The sequence below is a fragment of the Petaurus breviceps genome, unplaced genomic scaffold, assembly GCF_028583685.1.
Source record: "Petaurus breviceps papuanus isolate PSGF00001 unplaced genomic scaffold, PetGlider_PUasm1.0 91041, whole genome shotgun sequence".
Lineage (NCBI taxonomy): Eukaryota > Metazoa > Chordata > Mammalia > Diprotodontia > Petauridae > Petaurus > Petaurus breviceps.
The window spans coordinates 10,124,300-10,151,584 of record NW_027187400.1 but is presented as its reverse complement, the minus strand read 5'-3'; the positions used below and the strand labels follow the sequence as shown (position 1 = coordinate 10,151,584).

General features: G+C 41.1%; 1 protein-coding gene across 3 annotated transcripts in view; it reads left to right on the top strand.

Annotated features, from left to right (window-relative positions):
- Positions 1-27,285, top strand: part of KDM1A (lysine demethylase 1A) — a 77,796-nt gene continuing 50,511 nt past the window's right edge. For 2 of the 3 annotated variants that reach the window (XM_069079549.1, XM_069079547.1), the window contains exons 1-3: positions 1-465; positions 7,640-7,805; positions 25,780-25,839. In XM_069079549.1, the coding sequence (XP_068935650.1) occupies positions 16-465; positions 7,640-7,805; positions 25,780-25,839 (676 nt within the window). In that variant the 5' untranslated portion in view covers positions 1-15. The remainder of the gene's footprint in view (positions 466-7,639; positions 7,806-25,779; positions 25,840-27,285) is intronic. The other variant, XM_069079548.1, reaches the window with a different exon arrangement.

The window sequence follows — 27,285 nt, the reverse complement described above, 5'->3', positions numbered from 1 at the left end:
GAGAGGCAGCGGGCCATGCTGACCGGGAAGAAGGCGGCGGCGGCGGCTGCGGCGGCAGCGGCAGCGGCTGCAGCTGCTGCTGCGGCGGCGGCTGCGGCCTCGGGGGCCGAGGCGGGCTCGGGGGCTGCGGGCGGCGCGGAGAACGGCGCCGAGGCGGCGGCGGCCGTGGCGGCGGCGGCGGTGACCGCGGCGCCCCAGGCCGCCGGCCTGGCGGGCTCGGCCGAGGCGGGGCCGGGGCCAGGGGCCGGAGCTGGGAGTGGGTCGGGGCCGGGCACGGAGCGCACGCCCCGCAAGAAGGAGCCGCTGCGGGCCTCGCCTCCCGGGGGCCTGGCAGAGCCGACGGGCCCCGCCGGAGCGCCGCAGCCCGGCCCCGCCGGAGCTCCGGGACCTGCCGGGGCGCCTATGGAGACGGGCATCGCCGAGACCCCCGAGGGCCGCCGGACCAGCCGACGCAAGCGGGCCAAGGTGAGTGAGGCCGCTGGCTCCCCAGGACCCTTAAGCCCTTCCCCACCATGGAGACCTCCAGGGGCTCCCTCAGGAAGCGCGCCTCCCCACGGAGACCCTACCCCGGTGGAGGTCAAAGGAGGCCCCCCCACTTACTGCCCCCACGGAGACCCCACTCCTGCGTGGAGGTCCAGGGAGACCTTCCCCTTCCTCCAATGACTATCCCCGTGGAGATCCTCAGGGGCGCCCTCAGGAAACGCGCCCCCGACACACCAGGACCCAACCCCGGCGTGGAGGTCCAGGGAGGGCCCTCCCTCCCCCCACCAGGTACCATCCCCGTGGAGATCCAGGGAGACCATCCCCCGATGACTATCCCTATGGAGACCCCCGAGGGCCCCCTCAGGAAGCTCCCCCCTCCCAGACCCTACTTCGGCGTGGAGATTCAGGGAGACCTTCTCCATGGAAATCCGGGAAGACTATCCCCACGGAGACCCTACCCCAGCGAGGAGGTCCAGGGAGACTTCCACTGACTGTCCCCATGGGGATCCAGGGAGACCTTTCCCTCCCCACCATGGAGACCCCCCAGGGGCTCCCTCAGGAAGTGCCCCCCCCCTGCCCTGGGGTGGAGGTCCAGGGAGACCTTCCCCCCCATATATTTCGAGGAAGACCTTCCCCTCCCCAGGGAAATCTGGGGAGATTTCCCCCCCCCAATGGAGAGATACTCCCCTCAGATCCTCCGCAAAGAGACCCTACCCCAGCATGAAGGGTCCCCCTCAAAGATAGTGACCTAAGATGATTCCCCCCAATTCCTACCATTCCTACCCTGGTTAAGACCCCCCAGCATAGAGACTGAAGGTGACTCCCCTCAAACCCGGCCATTTGTAACAGCATACAGGCCCAGAGTGACACCCCAGAACCATGCCGTCCCCTTTCCAGTATGGAAACCCTCTTGTCCCTAGAACAAATGAATAAATGAATCAAAAAGTATTTATTAAACATCTGTGGGCCAAAGCCATGTGCGATAAACACAGTGTAAGGTGCTTAGATTTTAGTGGGGAAATGGGGGGGAAGATATGGTGTGTGCATAGAGAACAACTATAAAGTCATTAGATACAATGTATTTTGAGAGAGACGGTTATAATAATGTTCACTACCAGAAAAGGCTTCTTGTAGAAGGGGATGCATGAGCTGTGACTAGGAGTGGCTTCCATGGAGGAAGGGAGGAGGGCCTGCTCCAGCCATGGAAGATTGGCAGTGCAGAGGCACAAAGCCAGTGGAAGACAGTGTGCCCAGCGATGTAGAATGAAACTGGACACATAGGTTGAGATGAGATCGTGAAACTAAAGGAGAGGTTCATGGAGACAGAGGAACTCCTGAACATAGCTGAGGAGCAGTGATGTGGTCAGAGCTAGACTTAAGGATAATCACTTTGTCTAGTGTGGAGAAAAGCTTGAGTCAGGGAGGAGGCCTTGTACAGTCATCTAAGGGAAATGGGATGAGGAACTGAACTAAGGTGGTAGCTATGTAAATAGAGAAGAGGTACTAATGAGAGAGAGCTTGTGGATGTAGAAAAGACAAGAGTTGGCAATTGACTAGATTTGTAAGGGAGGAAAGATAATCAATGAATTCTCTTTGGGACATACTGAGTTTGGGATGTCTCATAGACATGCTTTTTGAAAAGTCCAGTAGGAAAATAGGGGGTGTGGGATTAAAGTTTAGGGAGGAGACTCCATAAATGAATCTGTGAGTTACCTGCATAATAGGTATAAATTATTAAAGCCATTAGAACTGATGAGATCACCAAGAGAACAAGGTTAGGGAGATAAGATTTGGGTGCCTTGGATGGAACCTTACTGTGCACCAACAGTTAGGAGACATAATGTGAATGATGACCCAGCAAAGGAGACTTGTTATGAAAGACCAGAGAGGAAAGAGGCTACAGGAGGAAAAGGGTAGTCCGCAATGTCAAATACCACAAAGACTTGGAGAAGGATGGGACTGAGAAAAGGTCATCACATCTGTCAATTAAGAGATCATTGGTGACTTTGGAGGAAGGAGGGTCAGTTTAGTGGTGAGGTCAGAAAACATCTTAAAGAGCTGATAAGAGGGAAAGAAGTGGAGGCAGCTGAGTTTGATTAGCTTTTTCTAGGGATTTGGCTGAGAAAAAATGCTATAGGTTGGTTAAGAGGATGGTAGGGATCTAGTTGTAGTTTTAATTTTTTTCAGTTAGTGCACATTTTTTATCTTTCCAACCTTCATCCTCCCTTACTGGGAAAAAAGAAAAACAAGTCTTTATAATAAATGTTATCAAGCACCATTGCCAAAATATATGCCTTATTCTGTATCTTGAGTACATCATTCTTTTTCAGGAGGTAGGTAGCTTCATCATTGGTCCTCTGTAATTGTTGGTCATTGCACTGGTCAAAATTTTTGTGCCTTAGTTGTGTTCAACTCTTTGTGACCCCATTTGGGGTTTTCTTGGCCAAGATACTAGAATAGTTTGCCATTTCTTTCTCCAGCTCATTTGACGGAAGAGGAAACTGAGGCAAACAGGGGGAAGTGACTTACTCAGGGTCACACAGCTAATAAGTGTCTGAGGTCACATTTGACCTCAGGTCTTCATGACTCTAGGTCTAGTGCTCTCTCCGCTGTGCTATGATCAAAATTAGCAAGTCTTTAAGAGTTGTCTACTATAATTTGTTTATCCATTCCTCGGTTGATGGGCACCCCTTAGTTTTTTTTTTTAAGGGATGAATGAGACTTGGGCATGTTTGAAGACAGTATGGAAAGAAGGGAGAGGCTGGATATTAGAGAAAGCTGGGGAGATGATTAAGGTTGGCCTCTCCTGGAGAAAGTGGGAGGGGATAATCTCGAGGCCATAGGCAAATAGATTGACCTGCACCAGGAGAAGAGTCTTCTCCTTGTTAGAGATAGAAAGAAAGGAGACAGACTTGGGGTGGGGGAGAGTGATGTCCATGAAATACACACTCCTTTGTCTCAAATTGAAAGCCATATGCAGTTTTGCACCCACTTCCTCTCTAGTCTTTCCCTTTTTTGTTCTCAGTTTTGTTTATTACTTGATGTTCTCAATCCATGGCATCGCATGTCATACTTCCATGCTTTCGCAAAGGCTGGTACTTATACCCTGAACCTCCATTTTGAGATTCCTCTTGGAATCTGTAGCTCTCCTCTACAACCAAACCTTTCCTAATCCCATAGTTGTTCATACTCTGGCCTGATATTACTCTGTATGATCTTTGTATATGTTACCTTCCCTCTCCCTCAGTAAATTACAAGTGCTAGATGGAACTTTTCATCACTGTAACCCTATGACTTCCAAAATCCAAAATGAAGTCCTCTGACACTTAAAGCCTTCACAGTCTGACTGTCTTGCTGTCCCTGCAATAGGATGCTCCATCTCTCGACCCCCTGACTTTGATCTTGCTTTTCACCATGTCTGAAATACTCTTCCTGCTCAGCTGTGCCTCCTAGCTAATCTCTGGGTTCCTTTCTAGCGGGCCTAGCTCTGTAGATAACTTTCCCTCCCGTCTCTACTTATGTGTCTTTGTACATAGTTATTTACTTATTTCCTGTTAACCTGTGGTCTTTGAGGGTAGGAAATTGTTTTTGTCTTCCTTTGTATCCCCAGCACTTACTGCCTGACACTTAGTAAGTGATTAATACATTTTTGTTGATTGATTTGTATCCCAGCACCTAGCTAGTACCTTGCACATAGTAGTAATATTAATACGTACTTGGTAAATACTTGTTCAGTGAATTAGGAAATTCTTTTTTTCTAGGAGATTCCATCCCCAAACTATTGCACTTACGAACTCTCAAATTTGAGTTGCTACTGCTCAGAAATTCTCCCTCCTCTATCTAAAAGTCTAGAATCCAAAATTGTGCTGCCCAGGGAATTCAGAATTCTTTCCTCTCCTCCAACAAGGCGTTTGAGTTTCTCTAGCATTGTCCATGAACTGCCCTCTGAGATGAAGTGAAGGGCGCTTTTATGTTCTGTTTCCATTTTCCATAAATTGTGAAGTTGACTTTTGTCTTCTGCTACACATCGTTATCTTTCTGGCTCCCTCCTCCCCTCACTTCTCAGCTTTCTTTTGTGTATTGTCTTTCCCCATTAGATTGTAACTTCCTTAAGGGCAGGAACTGTCTTTTATTTTTATTTTGTATCCGATGCACTTGGCACAGAGCCTGGCACATAACTAGCTCAATAAATGTGTATCATGCTGTATTTTACTGTGAGGAGGGGCTACCCTTACAATGTGAGTCTTACCTCCCTGAATCACACTCACAGTCTTCTTAAATTCCCTGTGTCCTAATTGAGGGTCCAGATGCCTCTAGAGACCCCAGTTAATTGGGGATTAAGACAAATTGTTCAAGGACTCTCCTGATCAGTCCCCCTTATAGATCAAAGACGGTCCTCCCCAACCATGCTCTCATTGTGCCCAGCCTAAGGACTCAAGTACTCTTAAACTTCACTATCCCTACGTGCTTCATAGGGATGTAAGACAGTTCCCCTAACAGAATCCTCTCTACTACATCCGCCACTGTAGTACCTCTAGTGCAGATGCCTCCTGCTCAGAGACCTGTTCTGAGTCTCTTTCCTTCTGCTTAGAGACCCAGAACAGCATCCTTCAAGCACTACAGTGCCCTTCTTCACAGCAAATAGCACGCTGACCTTACCTGACTAGCTTAGAAATAGAAGCCTCTCCCCAACCCTCATACCCATACCACACTCCCTAGGGTGGTCTGGTTCTTGTGATGAGGACACTTGGGAGGTGTGGGAGTACCTCAGTGACAAGGAAGGAGAGGGAAAGGTAAAAGGCTTTCTCTGAGAGCTCCCATATCCCTACTGGAGCACTTAGACTTTTGTATTTAAAAGAGGTCTTGAAATTAGAAACCTAGATTATAAGTACCATGATTCACCCTAGCTTCTAGAGTTCTGTAGCTGTTGTCCTTTCCTCCTCTCTCATGCTGGGTGTATTGTAGGCTCTTAATGTTTGTTGAATTCAGAGCAGGACTTTGATAGAAACTACAATAAAATAGAGATGGAATGAATTCACATTTGTCAGGGTTATGTTTCTTTACTTGTTACCAGAGTTGGCCTTTAAGTGATGAAGTTTTTGTCCTGAAGCAGTTTACTGAGACGTGGGGTCAGTGTCATGGAGACTGTGTCTACAGGGACAAAATAAATAGATCTTTTAAAATACTAGAGAAATTCTTTCTCTGATCCTGCCAGTGGCAGAGCAGGGAAACTAGCCAAGAATGATTTGGATTTGTTCCTACACCGTTTCTCTGTTCCTGGATGTATTTGAAAAATGTCAGCACTGCACCTCTTCAAACTTATTGTCGAATTGGAAGGATCTTGTCCGTCGAGTCTAGAGAGCTGGGCCTTTCTCCTGCAGGACCAGTCACTTCACTTCTCTGGACCTCTATAGAATGGAGATAATGCTTACACTACCTTCCTCAAAGAGGATTTGTGAAAACTCAGTGTAATATAAATGTGAACGAACTATTATTGATGCCTCTGCCATGAACAGAGCATATAGACTTCGGAGAATTACCAAAGAAATAAGACTAGCCTTTGCCCTACCAGTTATGAAAAACATCATTGATCACACAATTTCAGGTAACAATCCCATGTGAAACAATACACATACCAACCCAATTGTTTGTTGAGAAAACGAGAGTCAAAAAAGGTTGTGACTTTTTTGGGGTCATACAACACTGGACTTTGTCAGAAGAGACCTGGCTTCTTATCCCTCCTCTGATACTTAACTAACTTTGTAGCCCTGGATGAGACACTGAAACTTGGTTAACTCACTTGTAAAAATACATATAATATGGAAGCTCTGTTCTTTATGGGGCTGCCTGAAAGTGCTTTATGTTTCTTAAAAGTGCCATAGAAATAGGAGATTCTATTATCTAAGATTACTTACTGGGGAATTGGGAGGCATGGGTGCTCAGAAATGCAGTACTACCCCTCAGAGAGTTATAATTTATATAGAAAAATGCAGCACACATTAGAAAATAGCAAAGCATAGTTGTGTCACAGACTTTTCTGTAGTGCTTGTCCTGTGTGAAAGACTGTTTTTTAGGTGCTAGTATAAGTAAATTATAAGAGATGGTCACTGCCTTCAAGGCAGTTAAAATCTTAACTATTTTGGGAAACAAGATTTTATATATATGTACATATAAATACATGTGTACATATAAATACATATGTATTTATGTTTGCCAGTATGTACAGGATAGGGATATTATATAGAAAAAAGTAGCAATTACAGGCTAGCATTAACGCAAAATGATTGTATGACCAAAGGTGTGAGGAGCGTTGTGTTCAGTGAGTTTGACTCATCTCTTTTGCCTGTTTTTCCTGTCTACCACATCTGTAGAGCTGTTGTGAGGATAAAATGTGATAATAGATATGAAATTGCTTCCTAAATCACTTTGTAAAGCTCTTTTGTGACTGGCTGGAGCAAAGGGTTCATTCATATAGGGGAATAGGAAGAGCTCAGGTTGGAGAGGTAGATAGAGGAAATTGCAGGAAATAATAGAGTATGGTACAGACAGGTTGTAAGTATTATAGGAATGCAGAGACAGAAAGATCATTTTTGGCTGGGGAATGGAGAAGAGGCTTCAGTGGAAGAAGTGAAGTTGATGCACTTTCATCCACATAGTTTATCCTGAGAAATCTTTCTATAGTTTATCTCGGTTGACTTGGCATGACTTGGCATCAAAGTCTTCATTGTGCATTTCATTTAGATTATTTACCATTAGACTGACTTGCATTCATTTACCAATCAAGTCAGCTCAGCCCCCAGGAGTTTCAAAGCTGAGTGGATTTATACCTCCTCAGATCGAAGATCCCATGTGGTTAGAGATACGAGATGGCAGAATGGGACATGAAACAACCAGTGTGTCGTTCATTCTTGTGTCTCCCATAGCATCTAACATAGAGTCTTCTCCATAGCAGACACAGTAGATGTAATCTGTTGAATAAATGAATTTATGAAAATGTTTGGCTGCATAATACACTCATGCTAGGAAATGTACACTGAGGTTCTTTTTTGAATAGATATCTCTGTAATAGAAGCCTGGTTTCTATTTTACTGTACTTTGGAATGCATTAATTGAGGTGCTGTTTTACCTTGTTTTCCCTGACATGGTCTACATATAGGTAGAGTACAGAGAAATGGATGAGAGCTTGGCCAACCTCTCTGAAGATGAGTACTATTCTGAAGAGGAAAGAAATGCCAAAGCAGAGAAGGAGAAGAAGCTTCCTCCCCCTCCTCCTCAAGCCCCTCCAGAGGAGGAGAATGAAAGTGAACCTGAAGAGCCATCTGGTGAGTTGCAGACACAAATCTAGTCTGTGCCTGGTCTTAGAGAGAGAAAAACTAATGGAATTGTTTGACGACTCTGACGTTGATGAGGTCCCCGTCTTGATTTCTGACTTATGATGCTAGGGTTCTTGCCACGTGTTGTCTTTATGGCTCTGTGTACATAAAGCAGTGCTGTTGGTATCCTGTGTCTGTGTATGCATTTACAGAAACAAACTAAGGGGAAGGGGTAGTCTAATGGGAGAACAAGAAGTTTGAAACTGGTAGAAAAAATAAAGGCTTGGAGGGGATGAACTTATAGTGAAAAGAAACAGTAGTATAAGAACTGCTTTAGAGAGAGCTGGAAAGACAGCATCGGGATCAGGGCCTTTAAAATGTCTTAAGTTTATAGAGAAAGCAAGGTCATAGCCATTACTGATTGTTATCTCATTTTTTTACAGGTTGGGGTGGTGCCTAAAGAGTGTTGAAGGATATTTAACTGATTTCACATAAAATTAAGCACCCCTCCTGTCTGCTAGAGTCATCATAGCCAGTTTTGCTGTTGCCTGGGCTAGTCTGATAACTGTTTTATTGTGGGGTGGGAGTTGCTGGAGTGGGAGGGAGGGTAGAAGATAAAAAAAACATTTGTGTTTGAGGTTTGTAAAAAGATATAGGGGTGTTTTCCTAAGCCAATCTGAAGAACAAAATAGTTGGTGGCTACTCTGATACAGACTAAATTTGGGAGACAGTAATGGTTCTGAAATTGTTCTAGCTAAGCTCTGCACCTAGCTAGACATGTTATGGTGTAGCCTTGGAAGGAGGAGGGTGACTAGCATTCAGTGGGAAATATCCTGGAAGGCATTCGTTGTATTTAGGGTCAAGACAAGAACCTGCTGCACCTGTGGCCTTTTCCCACTGTCTAGGTCTCACATTGGCTAAGTGAATCTTATACAAAGTACAGGAGGTTGTGAGGGAATCCTAACCTCTTACGTTGCTACTGACCCCTGGCAACTAGAAAATTCCTCATTAAGTCCTGATAGCATGAAGTCCTGGTTCCTTTAGCTTAAGATGTCCTCTGGATAGGTTACAAAATTTTTTTTAAATCCTTTTCAAACTGGTAGGCTTTCTCTACTCTGAAAGCATCTTAATAATTACTACCGAATTATTATTGCAAAGTATCTCTCCCTTTCTTGAATTTCTTTATATTCACAATAGCCCCAGGCCTAGCATACCACTGATTTTTAGTCTCTCTTTCATCAAAGATAAGCCTTTTCATTTCTCATTCCCAGCCTCTTGTGACATGGGGAGGACTATTGGAAGCCTCCTTAGATTGCCAGGATAACCACAAACTTCTTTTGATCATGCCGTCTGTCATCCCTACACCACTGGCACAGGGGCTGCTTTTTGTATAGTGGCATATCACATTCAGGGATTCTCAGTTTTTAAAACTGTGGGTTCATTTCTCATTTAGGTTTTTCTCCTTTATTAAATAAAAAGCGTTCTGTGTTTTCTAAGAGTTCAGATATTATTCTTGACTCTTCATATGAGAATTATAAATCTAGTCATATTTTAGACTGACTTTTGGCACTTAACTAGCATGGTCATTCTGACCTCCCAGACCTAAAAAATTATTTGTTTCCATTGATTTCCCCAGTAGAATATGATAAAAAAAAAAAAAAAGGCTATCATAACAGGGATATCCTCAGAGACCCGACACCTAGGCTCACAAAAGAATGTTAGCATTTGTTTTCAAGTTCATTTTCAGCTAAAAAAGTATTAGCATTCTAGAGGAGTATTGGGTTCTGAGAAGGTTGGTTAGTCTCTTAAAAGAGCTCTTAGCCTTTAAGTTAACTGATAGCATTGAAAGAAGATTGGATTTTGGACCTCAGAGAACTGGATTTAAGTTCTGACTGGCCCTTGTTCATAATGTGACCTTAAGCCTCATCCTTTCACATTTGTGAACCTCAGTTATCTTGTCTGTAAGGAAATGACTTTATTCTTTTGTTAGGGTACATTGTTTGTCAAAACACTTATTTTGACAGTAAAATCAAACTGTTTAATTATTTTGGAGGATAAACAATTAACTTAGATATTTCTTTTAAAACTGTGACTCTAGTAAGATATTAATGTATTTTAGACTTAACAGCATTTCGATTAGATTTTTGAAAAAAGATTTGTTTCCCTTCCAATAGTAATCCTGATATCTAAGAAGCTGACATTAATTATTAATGTTGAATGGGACGCCACACACATGTAATTAAAATTGATGCATGGTTTTCCAGTGCCATCTCAGTGAAAGAGGCTTTCAAATGGTAGTAGTAAAACTTGTTTCATTCCCTGAAGATCCCTGGATATGAGATCTGACCAGCTTCCACAAAAGTCAATTGTAGGGGATAAATGACTCTTTTGAGAGAAGCCTAGGGACCTGGTGAGTTAGCTCTTCGGATTTGGCAGCCAAAGCTTTCAAATGCACTATAATTACTGGAAAAAGGTTATGAAGAGCCTCTTGAACAGCACAGAGGACTCTCAGGACTGTATTTGAAATCGCATATTACCGCAGTAGTGATTATTTAGGTTGAGCGTTCTCATGGAGGTAGAGCTAGGAGAGCTGCCAGTCCTCCTCCAGCCTTTGGTTGTCAGGTGAGGAATAAAGCTGCATATGCTAAGTAAGGGTCTCTCTCCTGTCAGGGGAGAAGAGGAGGAGCATCGACATCAACAGACAGTTGCCATCTGTAATGACAGTTCCTTTTCATTCCCAGCTTTCTAAATTCAGCCAGCCATAGGTATTCTGTACTGATGAAGAGGAACAATGAAAGCACAAAATAACATACATTTGGATTATGGTTTATTCTGTAGCAGATTATCTTGTTGTTTTACCTAGACTAATAATCAAATTGGCCTACATTCCCCAAATATACAAAAAGCATGCCGTGTTGTGTGATTGAGCTCGCTTCTGAGAACTGGGTGGGGCTTCCACTTTTACTAGGTGTGATTGATTAATGAAGTGGATAATAAAACAAATAAAGGACATTTGACTTTATATTTGAAGGTTACTCTGCCAAGCCCAAAACGTTTTCCATGGGCTTTGGCAGTAAGTTGATTCTTCCAAGAACAGACTTGAGTGTTCTCTGAGCCATCTGCTCCAAAGTACCCTGGACGTAGGCCTCTTTTGATGCCAATTCTGTTCATTTTCCCAAGGCCGTCCAGAGCTGCAGTTCAACTGTGTCCTCAGTATTCACATGTAATCTCTTTAAGGTCTGTGAAGCTCCCCCAGTAGAGGTGTTATCACAGTGGATTAGCAAGTGCTAATTGAGGAGTCTGCTATATTTGGCACTGAATTTCTGTATATCAAATCTCAGGTGTCATTGAACATCATTATAAAATTGAACATGTTCCTATTGAAAAGATTTAGGTACTGGGAAGTGACGAATTCACCCTTAAATGTGTTCTTCCTGTTGTTATGACACTTCCCATGAGTATATTTACACCCATTACCCAGTACACAAAGAAGTAAAGAACATTTCTCTGAGTTTATAATCTAGTTGGGAAGGTAAACCATAACACATGAAAAAATAATTGCTAATACTGCTTTCCAAGTGAAGAGTAAAGATGTAGTCTTATAGCAGTTGAGGGAATCAATACCTCCAGTGTGACTGGTTAGGGAAGGCTTCCTGGAGGCTGTGGGATTTGAGCCACCATACGTGTCAGAGGTGGAAGAGATTTTAGATTTGCCACCCCCTCAGTTTATAGACGAGGAAGCAGAGGTACAGGGATTTGCTCAAATAGCAGACAGACCTAATCCCAAATCTAGCTCTTTGCCTTGAAAGTTGGGTAAGATTTGAACAGGAGGGAAGAAGGAAGGTACAAGGGTGTACCAGGCAGGAAGAACGGGATAAGCAAAGTAACAAAATATATTAGGGGACATGAATAAATAGATTAGTTTGGCTGAAGCTGATTTGTGGAGATAGAGTTGATAAGCCTTTCAGAGCCAGAAGGGATCTTAGCGTAGTTCCTTCTTTTACAGATACAGACACTAAGGTCCAGAAGGGTTAAAGGGACTTGCCCAAGGTCACACATAACAGGGGCTAGTACATATGCCTCCTGATTTCCAATTCAGTCCTCTTCCCAAAATACTGTTTTTAATTGATCTGGAGCACCATTAATGACAGACAGGGGTTTAAAATTTACTCAGTAAACAATGGGGACTCTGTTGAACATTCTTAGGGGTGGGCAAATGATAGTAATAATAGCAGCTAGCATTTCTATAGCACTTTAAGGCCTGCAAAGCACTTTATAAATGTTCTCATTTGATCATCCTCACAACAGTTCCAGGAAATAGGTGCTATTATTATCCCCATTTTACAGATGAGGAAACTGAGGCCATTAGAGGTGAGGTGATTTGCCCAGGGTCATATGGCTAGCAAATGCCTGAGGCTGGGTATGAACTTGAGTCTTGCCTCCAAGTCCTGTGCCCTATCCATGTCACCACCTCGCTGCCCCAGATGACAGGCTTTACATACTGTTTTAGGATGGCAGCCCTTGTGTCAGCGTGTAGGGTGGCCTGAAGGAAGACCTTCTAAAAGTCCAAAAGGCTTATTCAGTAATTCATGTGATAAGAACTCTGATCTAGGCAGTTTCCTTCCCTTTTCAGGCAGAGGGACCAGATTTGGGAGGCACAAAGAATTGTAAAATTTTGGTTGAGAAGTAGAGGGAGGAGTCAGGCATCAGTAATAACTCACTACAATGACTGTGGTGTGTTGGAGACAGAGTGGTAGCAGAGAGGTCAGAAGAATGAATTGCTTTGGGGGAAACAATGTCAAAAGCCAGAAATGTTGAATTTAGGCACCAGCAGGCTATCCAGGTGGAGATACTGAGGAGACTGTTGGAAATGTCGATAAGTGGAAATCAAATAAATGAGAGAAGTCATAGCTGGAAACACAGATAATGTGTGAGAAAAATGGTGCTGATGGAGGCTTTAGAAAAATGATCTTGCTGTCATGCATGCATGCATATTTTTTATATAAATATTATTTTAGTCTTTCTGATAATAAGATGAAATTTTCAGTTTGCTAAGGTGGTTGTGTATTTGCATGTAACCTTCTTGTAACTAATTTTAATGGATGATATGTTATTACTACTTAAAATTGCTATTTCTATACAAAACCAGTCTCCCTTTTTCTTGAAAATACTTTGGACTTTGAGTTTTCTGTTCATACTATTTCTAAATGGTTTCCTACTCCCTTTCTTCCTCATTCTTTGTTGGTGAAAGTGTTTTTGAGGTCTGGCTTTGGGGTCTTAAATTGTCTTTGGACTTGAGTATCAGTGATTGCTTCAGTGTAGTAAAACCTCATTAATCTGGATGCCATTTTTTCAGATTTTTAACTATTTTAAAAATTCTTGTCTAAAATGATGATTACACAAGCTGCAAATAAGCAAATCCATCATGGATACCAAATTTTAAGGTGAATAAACATTCCTATAGGGAATATACTCTTCTACACATAGGAATCATCATTTACTATAATGGAATTACAATGTGAGAGGAAGTATATGAGTCAGGAAAATTGGGGTTCAGCTCCCACTTCTGACATGCCCCAGCTCCGCCCCAGGCAGCTTCTTCAGGCTCTTCAGTTGTTGAGCAGTTGCTTGTCTGCTTTGGTAGAGGGAGTAGGACCAGAAAGCCCAGAGACCTGCCCTGGCTACTAGTGCTTCTCCTTTCCAACTGGGGCTTTACTGGTAATATTTTTTAAAGACTATTTTTGTTACACTTAAAAGTACTTTAAAAATTCAATTTTTGGAAGAGTTTTCTCAGACTTAGACTTATTATCTTCAGATAATCCAGATAAATGAGGTTCTACTATAGTAAGTAACCGATTTCAAATGAATGTCCTATAATGGTGATTTTTATACAAAAGCTGTTGGATTTGTTCTTGTTTTTCATAAAGGTTGCTTCTTTCTTCTTGTACATATTCCTGGCTGTTGAAATTTGCTAAAATGTTCCTATTTAGTAGATTCTGGATTTTAGTTTAAATTAGGAAGAAAAAAAGATGTTTTCAGAGAGGCCTCTTATCATAATAATTTTTTTGCATTGTATTCCTAGTGGAACTTGAATGTGCCAGGGCATTAGGCTTATGTAGAAATTTGAGTGAGGGTCTCTGGACTTCACTGGCCTGTATACTTTGTTCAAATTAATGGTTTTTTTATTTAGCTGTTCTCATTTACTTGCTCAAGAAACGCACTCCCCCTCCCCAGTTAGATCTTGGAACATAGAATCCAAATAAGCAGGGAAAAGTAGGTTCTTCACTGACCTTTGAGTCGGACCAGACTTGGTCTGGTTGGAGGTTGAGGAACTAATTGAAACCAATTGTGTGATTGTCAGCAAATTATTTACACATCTATGAGCCTCGGTTTCCTCCTCTGTAAAATGGAGATAGCATTTCTGCTTTCCGCCTCACCTGGTATAAACTACACAGTGCTCTGAATTCAATTCCAGTTTGGCTTTTTAAGGCCCTGTGGTATAATTTTCCTAATGAGAACTAGAGACTCTCTGATTAAACTATATTCACTCACTTCAGTGGGTACAGGCTGGTAATTTGCTGATCATTGATGGACATTAGCTTGTGAACTACATAGTCACAAGTTAATAGCCAGTGTGAGAAGGCCACCTTCAATCCTAGTCTAGTGAAATGGAGGATTGCCCAGCCTCTTCAGTGTTCAGCTTCCTGTCTGCCAGGCCAGCAATGTGGAGACAGTGAATGCATAGATAATCGAGCATTTAAAAGGAAACCAGAAACTTCATTCAGACACTTACTATGGCTTCCCCTCTGGGTCTCAGCTTTGTGGTCTGTAAAATGGGAGGGAAGGCCTTCCAAGGTCCCCTCCAGCTCTTCACCCTTAAACCTGACCTTTTTTAGATCTCCCTTTTGGAATCTAGCCTTGTCTGTGATTAGTACATAGTAGGTACTTAGTATCTGTTTGCTGAATGAATCTGCTTCTCACAATGTTATTTCATGGATGGGGTTTGCCACTCTGTTTATTATAAATTTTCAAGAACATGTTACACAACCCATTTTCTTTGTTCCCTTCCCATCTGATAGACCAGAACTCTTAAGTAAAATCTTGGTAATCTGGATTTATTCAGGAATGAGTCCAGTATGAATTAGAAAAAATTTGAATTGTAGCCTGTTTTTTAAATGGATAGACATTTAAAATCATTTGCTAACATAGTTTGAAATATAGTTAAATCCCATCACAATAAATACCCTTTTTAAAATATTTGTATTTAGATGGTATTTGCTTTCTGTGCTCAAGATTCTATAAAACAAAGATGACAAAAGGTTTCCACTTTTATTTAGCATAGCAAAATTTCGGTGCAAAAGAAAATTTAGGTAGCCTCTTGGAGTTGTAATTGGTCACCACCAAGGATTGGAACTCTTTTGATTTTCATTATTTTTTTTCATTCCTTACTAGATCCCTCATCTCAGCTCTCTACTCCAAATCATTCATTATGATCTCCAGAGCCCCTCCTTTGCATCAGAGTCAGAGTAAGGGAATGACCCTTCTTGCAAAAGCTAAATAAAGCCTCTCCTAGGATCATAGATTGAGATCTGAAAGTGACCTTGGAGACCATTGAATCTAATCTTTTTACAAATCAGGAAACTGAAGCACCAAGTGATTAAATGACTTTCCCAAGGTCACACATCTAGAAAGTGCCTGAGGCAATATTTAAGCCCAAGTATACCTTATCCCTATCTAATGGTACTTGAGTACCTTTGCCCTAGCTACTACACCCGCTCTTCATAATGTGCCTTCCCCTTCTCACACTATAACATATGTCCCATCTCCTTACCCTTGCCCAGATACTAGAGTAGAGCTTGGTGTGCACTCCCTTCTCTCATCCTAGACCCTATATTCTTCAGGGTTTCTTAAACTCTCTCCACTTATGACCCTTTAACACTTCTTAAGTTGTGGGTTGTGACCCCATATGGGACCTTGCTACCTTTTTGCTCAACTCTAGTGCCCCTTAGAGGAAGCTGGGATCTAACCCTCTTTCCCTAGTGGCTAGCACCTTCCCCCTAGACATGACTGTATAGATCTTATATTTAATTTTCTGTCTTTGTGTTTTCCCTTTATTTGTCTTTATAAGCATCTAATATAATCCCTGGCACATGGCAGCTAGCTGGTATAGTAGATGAGAGCCCCAGGCCTGTGGTCAGAAAGACTGATTTTCCTGAATTCAAATCTGGCCTCAGACAAGTCATTTAACCCTATTTGCCTCAGTTTCTTTTTTTGCTTTTTGGAGGGCAATTGGGGTTGAGTGACTTGCCCAAGGTCACACAGCTAGTTTTGTGTGTATGTGTATGTGTGAAGTGTCTGAGGCTGGATTTGAACTCATGTCCTCCAGACTCCAGGGCCGGTGCTCTATTCACTGCGCCACCTAGCCGCACCCTTGTTTCTTTATCTGTAAAAAGAGCTAGAGAAGGAAATGGCAAACCACTCTAAGTATCTTTGCTTAAAAAAAAAAAACCCAAAAGGGGTCATGAAGAGTCAGACTCAAATGAAATGACCCAACAACAACAAAAACAACATAAATGCTTAATAAATATTTATTGAATTGAATTTTAGGTACATAGAGACTTTTGTTATGATAGGCTTTGAATAATAATGTCTTATCCCACTGTTTTATAGGTTTAAGTATATTTTAAAGCAAAGACTTAAAAGTGTCCTATAATATTCTAGAAGGCAAAAAAAAAATACTTAGGGTTTAAAGTGAGCTCATCTTTGTTTTTTCCTCCAAGAGTTATTAGTACAAGATAGGCTGGAATTTTTTTCTTTGAGTCAGCAATCCCTTACACCAACATCTCGAATAGCTTTTTAATATCGCCATTTCTTGAAGCACTTTCAGGTGGTGTTCAGGGAGAGAGCTTTCTCTTTTGGTTAAGAATTGCAGAAAATGAATACCCTAACTTGTTTCTCTTGCCAGCCACTAATCAGAAGGGATTAAGTTATCCTTGGGGTGCAGATTTGTTCTCATAGTGGAATTAATTACTTACACTTCACATGAATGTTAGTTTTGCAAACCTTACTGTCTTGTGCCTTTTTTTTTTTTTTGGGTGTTATCCTTCAGTGCTTATCTCTGTAGAACCTTCTTTCCTCATCTCTTCTGCCCTCTAGTGAGAGCCTAAGCCTAGGAGTAAAGTTACTTAGACGTCACATATTCTTTGACTCAGGGATCCCCTTGTTGGGTATACATTTCAGTGACCAAAAAAGAGGTTCCATGTACACCAAGTTATTGACCACAACACTTTTTGTGATTGCAAAGCATGGGAACCAAAGTAAATGTGCATTGATTGGGGAATAATCAAACACATTGTGGTACATGGAGGTGACAGAATATTGCTCTGTGATAAGAAGCAGCAGACATGTTAAATACAGAGCAGTGTGGAGCCAGTGAGAAGTGAAGAGAGCAGATCCAGGGAAGGAGTCCACACGGTGACTATAACAACATAAGTAGAAGGGGCAGCAACAACAAAACAGCGGAAATCGAATGTCGCCCAATTGTAGTGGCCGTCCCCGGGCCCAAAGAAAAGGGGAGAGGCTGTCTCCAGAAGTTGGGAGGGAGCTCTATGGCAATGGAACATTGCAAATGCTAATTCTCAGACCTTTTTTATGTGTTGACTGGTTTTGCTGAACTCTTCTCTTCATTATAAGTTATGGTTCTCTGGGAAGAGGAAGAGACCAATTTATCCTCTTTTTAATTTAGTCAAACTGATTTTATCTGTGTCTCTCTTGTAACTAGCTGGTGTAAAGTAAGAGCAAAAACATGCAGCAATGAGTGCAAAAGAGAGTGCATCTGAATTCACCAAATTTACCTTTTTGCATGTAGTATGCACATAAATTGAACTTCCTGGTAAATTATTTTTTAAATGCTACCTTTTGTTTACATCATCTTGATTTCCATGAAATTCTGAACATTTTTTACTTAAATGAAATCAGTATGAATACTATACATACTTCATGTCCTAAAGCCTCATCTTTATTTCTTGGGAGACAATGATATCTAGCTTAGTGAAGTTGGTTTATTTGGTTTGATTTAATTTAGTTGTTTCATTTTTTGGCAAAATATAGACTAAAACAAAAGATGAGCTAACATTTTTAGTAATTATGCTATCCTGGCATTTCAGTATTCCTTTTTGCATGGTACAGTGGAAAGAACACTGAGCTGAGAGACAAACCTGGGGTTGAGGCCTTGCTTTGTTATAAACTAGCCGTGAGATGGGTCTTTTTGTATGTGCTTTCTCGTCTTTAAAATGAGGCTACTCCTCTCTTTACTACCTCGAAGAGTTATGAGGACCAAATGAAATAATTACATGTGAAAATTCTTTGAAAATATGAAACTGATCTATGAAAAGTGGTTATTAATAAACTGCCACAAATAAACGGCAGGAATAAGGAAATCAGGAATTTTATACAGAAAATTCAGTCCCGAGTTCTTTTTGTTCATGCTATTCCTTGTGCCTAGAGTACCTTTCTTCACTACTTCTTCCCCTTCTAATCTTCATCTGTTGAAATCCTGATTATTCTTTTTAAGGCCCAACTCAATATCATCTTCTTCATGAAACATGGGGCATGAGGAGTGGGGGTGTCAGTGAGAGGGAGGAAGGGAAGGAGTGCTCTAGGTTTGGAGCATTCAGAGCACTCCTCTGCCATTAGCTATGTGGCCATGGGCAGAAATCACTTGTGCTCTGTGGGCCTTCGTTTTTCTGCCTCTGAAATGAGGACAGTAGAGGCGTGATCTCCGAGGTGCCTCGCAGCTTGGCTCTCAAGCCTGTGATGCGATCTCCCCCCGATTGGCAGCCCAAGCTGGGCATTTAAGTTGTGCTGCTCTTGCTGTTGTTTGGTTTGGGGATCCGGGCCCCAAATGACATTTTCAAGCGTCATTCTCTCCTACATTTGAGTACTTGGAAGACTGACGATTGTGATGGTTTGCTTGCTCCTTCCGCTGATGTCCTTCAGCTTGGTTCAGCAGTTGTTTTTTCACTCCCTGTGATATGCATAGTAGTACTCTTACCTTTTTTTGATGTCCCCAGTATGCAGCACCTTGCGTGGTAGTGGTAGGCACTTAATACCTATGCCGGATACTGTGCATACAAAGAGAGAACATGCCTGCCCTCTAGGATCTTGGAGCTTTAGGGGGAGATGATACACTGTGTTCTCCAATAAGTGTATGCCTGCTTGAGAATTTGAGGAGGGAGAGCTTACTCACAAACAGAAGGGGACCAGAAAAGACTTCCTATAGAAGGTGGCATCTGTGAGGAGCCTCGAGCAAAGCCAAGGTGAGGAAGGAGACTATTTCAGGCTCGGGTACAACCTGTGCAGGTAGGTGAGGAATGGAATTCAGAGACTGAAAAGAGGCCAGTTTGGCTGAAATGTAAAATATGGTGAGGAGATTTAGGGGAAGTGAGTCTAGATTGTCTGGAAACTTTCAGTGCTGTGAATGAAGAGTTCATGCTAGACGCAGTAGGGAGTCCCTGATTTGTGGTTGGGGAGTATCATGGCCAGATCTGTGTAGATCTTAGCCCTTCTGCCTCTTCGTATCTGTCTTCAGCGAATTTCTGTGATTTGCAGAGATTCATACTTGGGGGCCAGCCTGCTGGTGATGAATCTCTCTGAACGTTAGCATGGCTAGTCTCTGACCAACAGATGTGTCCCATCACTGGATCTGCATTTGGAACTTTCCCAGCTCCTAGACCTGCCATGCTAGAACTCATGCTCCACTGCCACAGACTTTGAGAATTCATGGTCATTCCTGTGCCAAGATTCATGGTGATGCTAAGAGTAGTAGGCTCTAATGGAGGCGTCAGCACATTTAAAGTGCTTTTTTCCTTTTGAAATGCTTTCCCTCTTTCGGCCACCTTTTCAGAGCCGATTACTTTAAAATCTGTAACTACAGCTTTTGTGTTCATTCTAATATTATATTTCTAATTGCCTGCAGGATTCTTTCCTTCTAATTGAATTTACTGTTGGTCTTCTCAAACTCAGAATGTATAAAACTGACCTTATCACTTTATCTCTCATCCAAAAAAGTCTCCTTATCTGTAAGCCCCCCTTTCCCATTTCTTCTGCTGGCACCAGTTTTCCCAGTCTTGAAATTTAAGGATTATGTATTTTTTCCTCCTTTCCTTTCATCATCTATATTCATTTTGCCACCAAGTCTTATGTTGATTCACTGTTAGCACTGTCTTGAGTATTACCAGCTCCATTTCCATTTTTACCATTTTCTCCCAGGCTCTCATCACCTTGGGTCTAGATTATTCTAGTGGCTTTTGAATGCTCACCATCCTCCAGTCTTCATTTCCTCTTAAAGTAATAGCTGACATCCATATAGTGCTTCACCATTTACATTTGACGTTCATCTGCTTCCTCCACAGCAACTCTGAGAGATAGGCAGTACAGATGATATGGTCAGCAGTTTAAAGAGGAAGAAACAGATTCAGAGAAGTTAAATAACTTGTTCTTTGTTGTATAGACTAAGAGGTGAGACTTGAACCCAAGACTCTCCTGATTTCTATCTACTGTGCCATTCAGTTTTTCCTAAAATCTATTCTTTGCAGAGTATAGTCAGTTCATCTTTCTAAAGTAGTATTTACTTTTATAGGATCTGGATCATCTAATGCAGTCTTCTCATTTTAAAGATGAAGAAACTTGAGGTCCAGAGAATTAAGGTGATTTACTCAAGGCCCCACAGATAGTGGCAGAGCCTTTATTTGAACCAGGGCCCTCAGACTGTACTCTACTGCCTCATTTAATGTCATTCACCCTGTTCAGTTCTTGAACAGAGCTTGAATTCCCAGTTTAGCAGAAATGATCTGTCAGTGTGTAATTCAGTGAATTTGAATTGTATACTTATTCCAAGTGCCAGCTATAAAGCAGTTTGTTTTAGCTGTTAGAACTGTTAGTGAGGTATTGAAAGTTTCAACCTCCCCAAGACATCAAGCAGATTTCAAAATATTGGCTTGACCTGCTTAATTTTTATTCTTTGAAAAGGGGAATTTTGCTGTATTGAAAGTTTACAAGGGTGCTTAAAGTGACTGGACCTATGATTTCATTCATAGAGAGAATTCCCTAGAAAAGGAAAATTTTCCTCTACTAATGCGGATCTGTAACTTCTCAGCAACTTAAAAGTCTGTGAGACTTGTCCAAAGCAATGGTCAGCAAACTCTGGCTGTGCCTGTCTTTTGTCTCACCATGTGAGTTCTGGGTGGTTTTTACATTTTAAAGTATAATAAAACTTCATTTTAAAATGTAAAAACAATTCTTAGCTTGGTCAGCACCAAGCAGATGTCAGGCTGCATTTGACTTACAGTGTCTAGTTTGTTGATTCCTAGTCTAACGCACTGTGTGGTTAAATGACTTGACCAGATTCACACAGCCAGTATTGTGTCAGAGGCAGGGCTTGAGTCCAGCTCTTCCTACTTCTAAGGCTGACTCTCTAATAACTATGCATATGCTGCCTCTGTGAGATATTTTACAAAAATTTTGAAAAACCTTTTCTTAACGTTTCCAGAAGTAACCCAACATTTCTGTCTAAATGTCAAAATGGTAAAGTTACTGATGTAGTTGACATCACCCATCCTACTTCTATCCATTCAAAAGTAGGAGGGTTTGGTCAGATTGGTTAAAATGAGTACTTAGCAAATTTCCAGTGTAACTAGGGCTCCAGATTAGACATGGGGGAACTATAAGTCTTAATTTCATGCCTACTGTAGTACTTGGATGGTTTCTCCAGTGACTGTAAGCTCCCTGACATCAAGAACTGTTTTATTTTGTCTCTGTATCCCTAGCACTTAGGAAAATGCTTGGCAAACAACGACTTAATAAAAGTTTATTGATTGAGTGATGATTTGGTGTGAATACTCCCTCTATAAACATAAAACATTTCTCTGCACCTTCTGGTTCTCTTTCTTATGTACTAAGTTGAAGCAAATCTATGTCCATATATTTATGCTGTTATAGTCCATGAGATGTTGATCCATGGTGTTCCCAGAGGAAGATGTTCAACATACTGGGCCTTCTCAGGAAGAAGATGAAATGAGAGGAACAGGCAGATGACATCGTCCTTATATGAAACCCTGGTGTTGGCGTTCCTTAAGTCTTCTATCTGGTCAAAGCAATACTTAGAAATACTAGATCTAGATCTAGATCTAGAACGGGACAACTAAGATAACCACAGAGGCTGAAGAACAGACTAAAAAGACCAAGTGTTCTTTCTGGAACAAGGAAGACAGAGGGGACATGATTGAAGTCTGTAATGACGTGATATAGTGCGTGAACACAGACTACTTCCAAATGTAATTTAATAGAATTCAGTAACCCACTTAAAGCTCAAGAGGATTTCATGAGAAAAGGGCATCTTCTACACAGCATGTGGTAATGTTTAAAAGTTTTACCTCAAGGTGATAACAAAGTGAACATATAAAATAGATTCCCAAAGCATTTACAGTCGTTCATGAATGATGGCTCTAACAGGTTAGTAAGGGGAAGCTAGAAATTTCAGTGACCTCCCCCTTAAACTTTGCTGTTTGACATCATGGGTGGACAACCATTGGTGCCTACAATACATTCTTTCATGCCATCGTCAGAACACACTAGGCTAGTTGGACTATAAGTCAGACAGATGTATTGTAACCTGTATTCTTAGCATAGCTGACAAGTGAATGGCAATATTTATGAATACTTTTACAGCAGTGTGTATTCAGAAAAACAACAAAAAATGATGAATGAAGGTAGACCAACTGCTAAATTGATATTCCTAAAATCTAAATCTAATCAGTCATAACCCCTACTCAAAAATCATCAGTGGTTCTCTATTGCCTCTAAGATAAAGGACAAGACCCCTTAGCATGACATTTAAAACCCATCGCAGTCTGACTTCTGCTTGCCTTTTCTGTCTTACTTTTATATTCTTCTCTTTCATCTACTTTGTATTCTAGTTACACTGACCCACTAGCTGTTCACCATACATGACCCTATTATTTCCTCCCTCCTTTTCCTTGCATCTGGAATGGGCTTCTTCCTCACGTCTACCTAATAGATTCCTTAACTTCTTTAAAAGCACAGTTCATTCTTTGCTGATGTCCAGTTATTTTCATTCTTCCTCCTGAAATTACTTTGTATTTACCACTAACTTGTACACTTTGATTCCTCTCCACCTTCAGAATGTAAGTGCCTTGAGGGCAAAGACTAATTAATTTTTGTCTTTGTATTCCTGGAGCCTAGCATAGTGCCTTACATATAGTAAACTCTTATTAATAAAAATTACCTGTTGAATTACATTTAATGGAAACCTTCAATTTATAAAGTAGAAATACAAAAATACACAATAATAAATTGCTTGTGCTCTTTTGTTTTTCACCATTCTCATGTTGTATGGCCTGTTATTCTGTTTTATTTCTTTTATTTAAAGGAAATTGTGGTGTTGCATTCCTACATTTACTTCCTTTATCCCTGCAATCCCATGTCTGTTCTACTCTTTGTCTTCCCAGAAGACTTGAATGTTGTTTTAGTGATCCTGGTATTACTACTATTCTGCTTTAACCAGACAACAGTATTTTTCCACAACCTTTTAAAATTTTGGTTTTGTTACTCTTCAGATCCAGAATTGAAACTTCTTGCATTCTTTTCTTTTCCTTTAAACTTTTATTCGTTCACCTTCTACTTCACAGCAGCTAAATTAAGAGAAACGTTCTGATTACTCTTAAGTACCAATGACCCACAGGGGGGAAAAAAATTGTAAAGGACCACATACTAGCAAAATAAAGGGAAACTTCAGTACATTTGAGAGCTAAAATTTGGGATAGGTGCTTGGGAGAATGATGTAAAAGTTCACTCATCCACTTTTTAAGTTGACAAGGATCATAAAGCTTTAAAATATGACTTAATAACAGAAAGTAGACTTTAGGGGGTGGCTAGGTGGCGCCATGAATAGAGCACCAGCCCTGGAGTCAGGAGGACCTGAGTTCAAATGTGACCTCAGACACTGAACACTTAATAGCCGTGTGACCTTGGGCAAGTCACTTAACCCCAATTGCCCTGCCTTTCCCCCTCTAAAAAGCAAAAAGAAAGAAAGTAGACTATAGCTAGTTAAAAAAGAAAAAAAAAAGGCAGGGAAAGGCTTAGATATATAGGGAAAGAAAAGGCAGAAAAGGAAAAAAGATAAGGAGAAACTGATGTCTGCTAACCTGAGAAAGATCTTGTGAGATTGGGAAACTATCCAAAGCATTTGGTCTGGAGTAGCTGCCCAACCTTGGTTTTCTGAGATATTAATGCTACCTCATTTCAAGGGCTTGGGAGCCATATGTAGAATGTTATTGCTTTAAGTATGTCAAATCTTAATTTTTTGTTTTAATTGGTCTCTAATAGGGACTAAAGAGAGCTAACTCAGCTGAAATAAATCTCTAGGAATACGTAGTTTGACAGTTTCCTGTGAATTAATTTTACTTAGTATTTAAATCAGGTATGTTACATAGGCACTGTATTTTAAAGATGAATTTAGAGCTTTATCTGTGAGGTATTTCCAGTTACCAAATAACTCCATGCTCTTTTCAAGTGCCACAGTGACAAGACAGATTTTTGGTGCATTTCACTGCCATGTGCAAAGTTGTATTTGCTTAGGAATTATACAGTCATAGAGCTTAGAAATCCTTAAGGCAAGAATGTACACAAATCATTTAATAAGTAAAATGTCTCATTTTAAAAATTTAGAAAAAAATTTTTTACATCCTGTTAATGTCACTGTCATGAAATTCTTATATCTAATTTAAGATCTTACTGTTGCCGCTTAATTCAATCATTCCTTTTTATTTTATCATCACTGAAGAGAAAACATCATCTTCTCTATAAATCCTTGAAGCTCTGAGACCAAGGCAGATTCTGTGGTTAAACTTTATAGGTCTCATAAGGCCTTAGGTTCCTAAATCTACTTGATATACAGGAGGTTCTGTTTAATATTGAGTAATCAATTCTGCTTCCAACTTGGGACATTTATTTTTCAAATAAAACCATGTTAAATAAAGCAACCCAAATTTGGATCACTTGAGTGATGCTTCTGTGTTTTTCAGAGATTATACTTGATTCTTTCAGTGTTACCCAGAGGGATAGAAGCTTAAAAACATCTCTTTGGGGGTGATAGATTCTAGTATTAATTAAATAGTCTACACTCACTTTTTGATTGGCCTTCTCAGGTATGCTTGACTCATCTCTTAAAGTTACTTGATCTGATTAGTCATCAAGCCAAACTCTCATCAAGACTTGTTTCCATAGACTGGTGCATGTTTCTACAGGATTTTAGTGCTTGTTCCCACACTGGATGAGAAGAAACTCCTAGCTCCAGTTTTCTGGCACATAATTCTGCTAGGTGTGTTCTGAAGCATGGCAAGGCAATACTGACACACTTGTAGCATCAGGTTTTTTGGTCTGAATGTCTTATGCCCCATGGCCTCTGCTTTCAGTCGTTTTGAAGAGAAGGGGAGAATCTTTCCGTCTTTTGCAGAATATTTTGTGCCGATTCTTTTTAGGTAGTTTCATGAATTCTTGAGTTGATTGCTCTGTTTGCAACTTAGGTCCCTAGAGCCCAAATTACACCCATTCTTTTAGTCTTTCAATGGGATCTTAAAAGAAATTTAACCTCCTCCCTTACCCCCATGTCCTCTGTCTGTTAAATAAGACTGATTTACAAGTATTTGGCAATCAGACATACTGTGTACTTTGTACTCCTGCCTTCCAACAAGAACCGGATGTGTAAAGTTGCCATTACATGGATCAGAATTTGGAAGACTACAGTGTGATGCCCTGGACCATGATTCCAGAAGAAGGAACTCGCTGAATATGGGTTTACTAGTTGGTGATGAGCTCCTGAATCACCAGCTACTAGGCCTTTATGTCCAGATATGAATTTAATTTATGGAGTAAGGTCCCTGAGTTCTCCTCTTTCCTTCCACAGGGCAAGCAGGAGGACTTCAAGACGACAATTCTGGAGGGTATGGAGACGGCCAAGCATCAGGTGAGGGTGGCGTTTGATGCTTGCCACTTTGTAGCAAGAGCCGCCAAGTCAGGGATTGATGCTTGCAAGTGTTTATGGCTGTGGGTATTCAGTTCTTAGCAAGTGGTACAAGAGAAACATGACCTACAAAGCAGGATGGGGGTCACTTAGAATTACAGGAAAAAAGATAGAGTAACTAAGGCAGAAGAAATCCTCAGGCCGATCTCTCAACCCTCCACTGTTCTTCATTGTTTTGAGGAGATTGTTGGTTCTTCTTCCCAGAACCTTTCCAGTAATATTAAATATTGGATTAAACTCACATGTTTAGGAGTCCTGGGACCTTTAAAAATAACAATAAAAACAAAAACTCCACAAGCAGGAAAAATTGCAGGTTTGGAAATCCTTAACTTATGAGAGAGGTAGTCCAGAGTTTAGTTGCAGGATTAATTATGACATGTAGACTAATGACATCTCACTGGAATTGGATGTTCATTTCATGGCATTAGGTACCCATGCTAAATAAGTATCACATGACAAATTATTTGCATTGTCTAAACATTTGCTTCTTGCTTGCTTAAAAATGGCTTTCAAAACTCAACCAGTAATTCTCCTCTTCCTTTCAGACCAAAGCAGTATGAGAGCCCTACTACCAGGGGAAAGTAGAGGCTTTAATTAAAATGTTTCCCCAAGGTGCCATATCCAGGAGCCTACAACCTGGAACAGTTAGCCTTTGCTTCATTGTCCTATCCGAGATAGCATCTCTAAAGTTTGTCCTTTCTTTCCTTAAGCATTTTATGTATTCCAGTCCCTGTGCATATTGATACTTCTGAAGAATTTAGATTATTTAAATTTTCAGAGTTTGTCATTTGCTAGCTTTTCATTCTGCTTTCAGATTGTTTATTAAATGTTATTGCATTTAAATAATTTGTGGGAGTTCATGTTTTGCTCTCTTGGATCAAAAATAAGTATACTCAAGGGATCTGTGATTTTGTTGATGTGGGTCTTCCCTCCACTCGTACAGATGACAGCCTTCTACAGCTCAGTAGGTGGTCTTCAAGAATTAACTCTGCTGGAAAAATATCATCACCTTGTAGCCAGCCTGGTGATGCGCTTCTCTGAACTTAGCTGGGCTGGTCCTTGAACATCAGGCATACCATCTACCATCATGCCAATACTCACGGCTTTCCTAGGATAGTAGGACTTACCCAAGTTTACACTCTGTTGCCTTAGCCTTTGAGAACCACAGGCTATCTTCATGCTGTGATGAGGCATCAGAGCAAGACTCTGTGATGGAAGGAGAGCAGAGAAAAAAATAAGGGGATCAGCACATGCTGACTCTAGCATGTTGATTTGGCCTTCAACTTCTTCATAGATGATCCCAAAGCTCTGAAGGTTGATAGTCATCCAAGTTCTTGATTTTATCTTGTAGAAGTAAAAATATCCTTTCATAAAGTCTGCATTGATGGC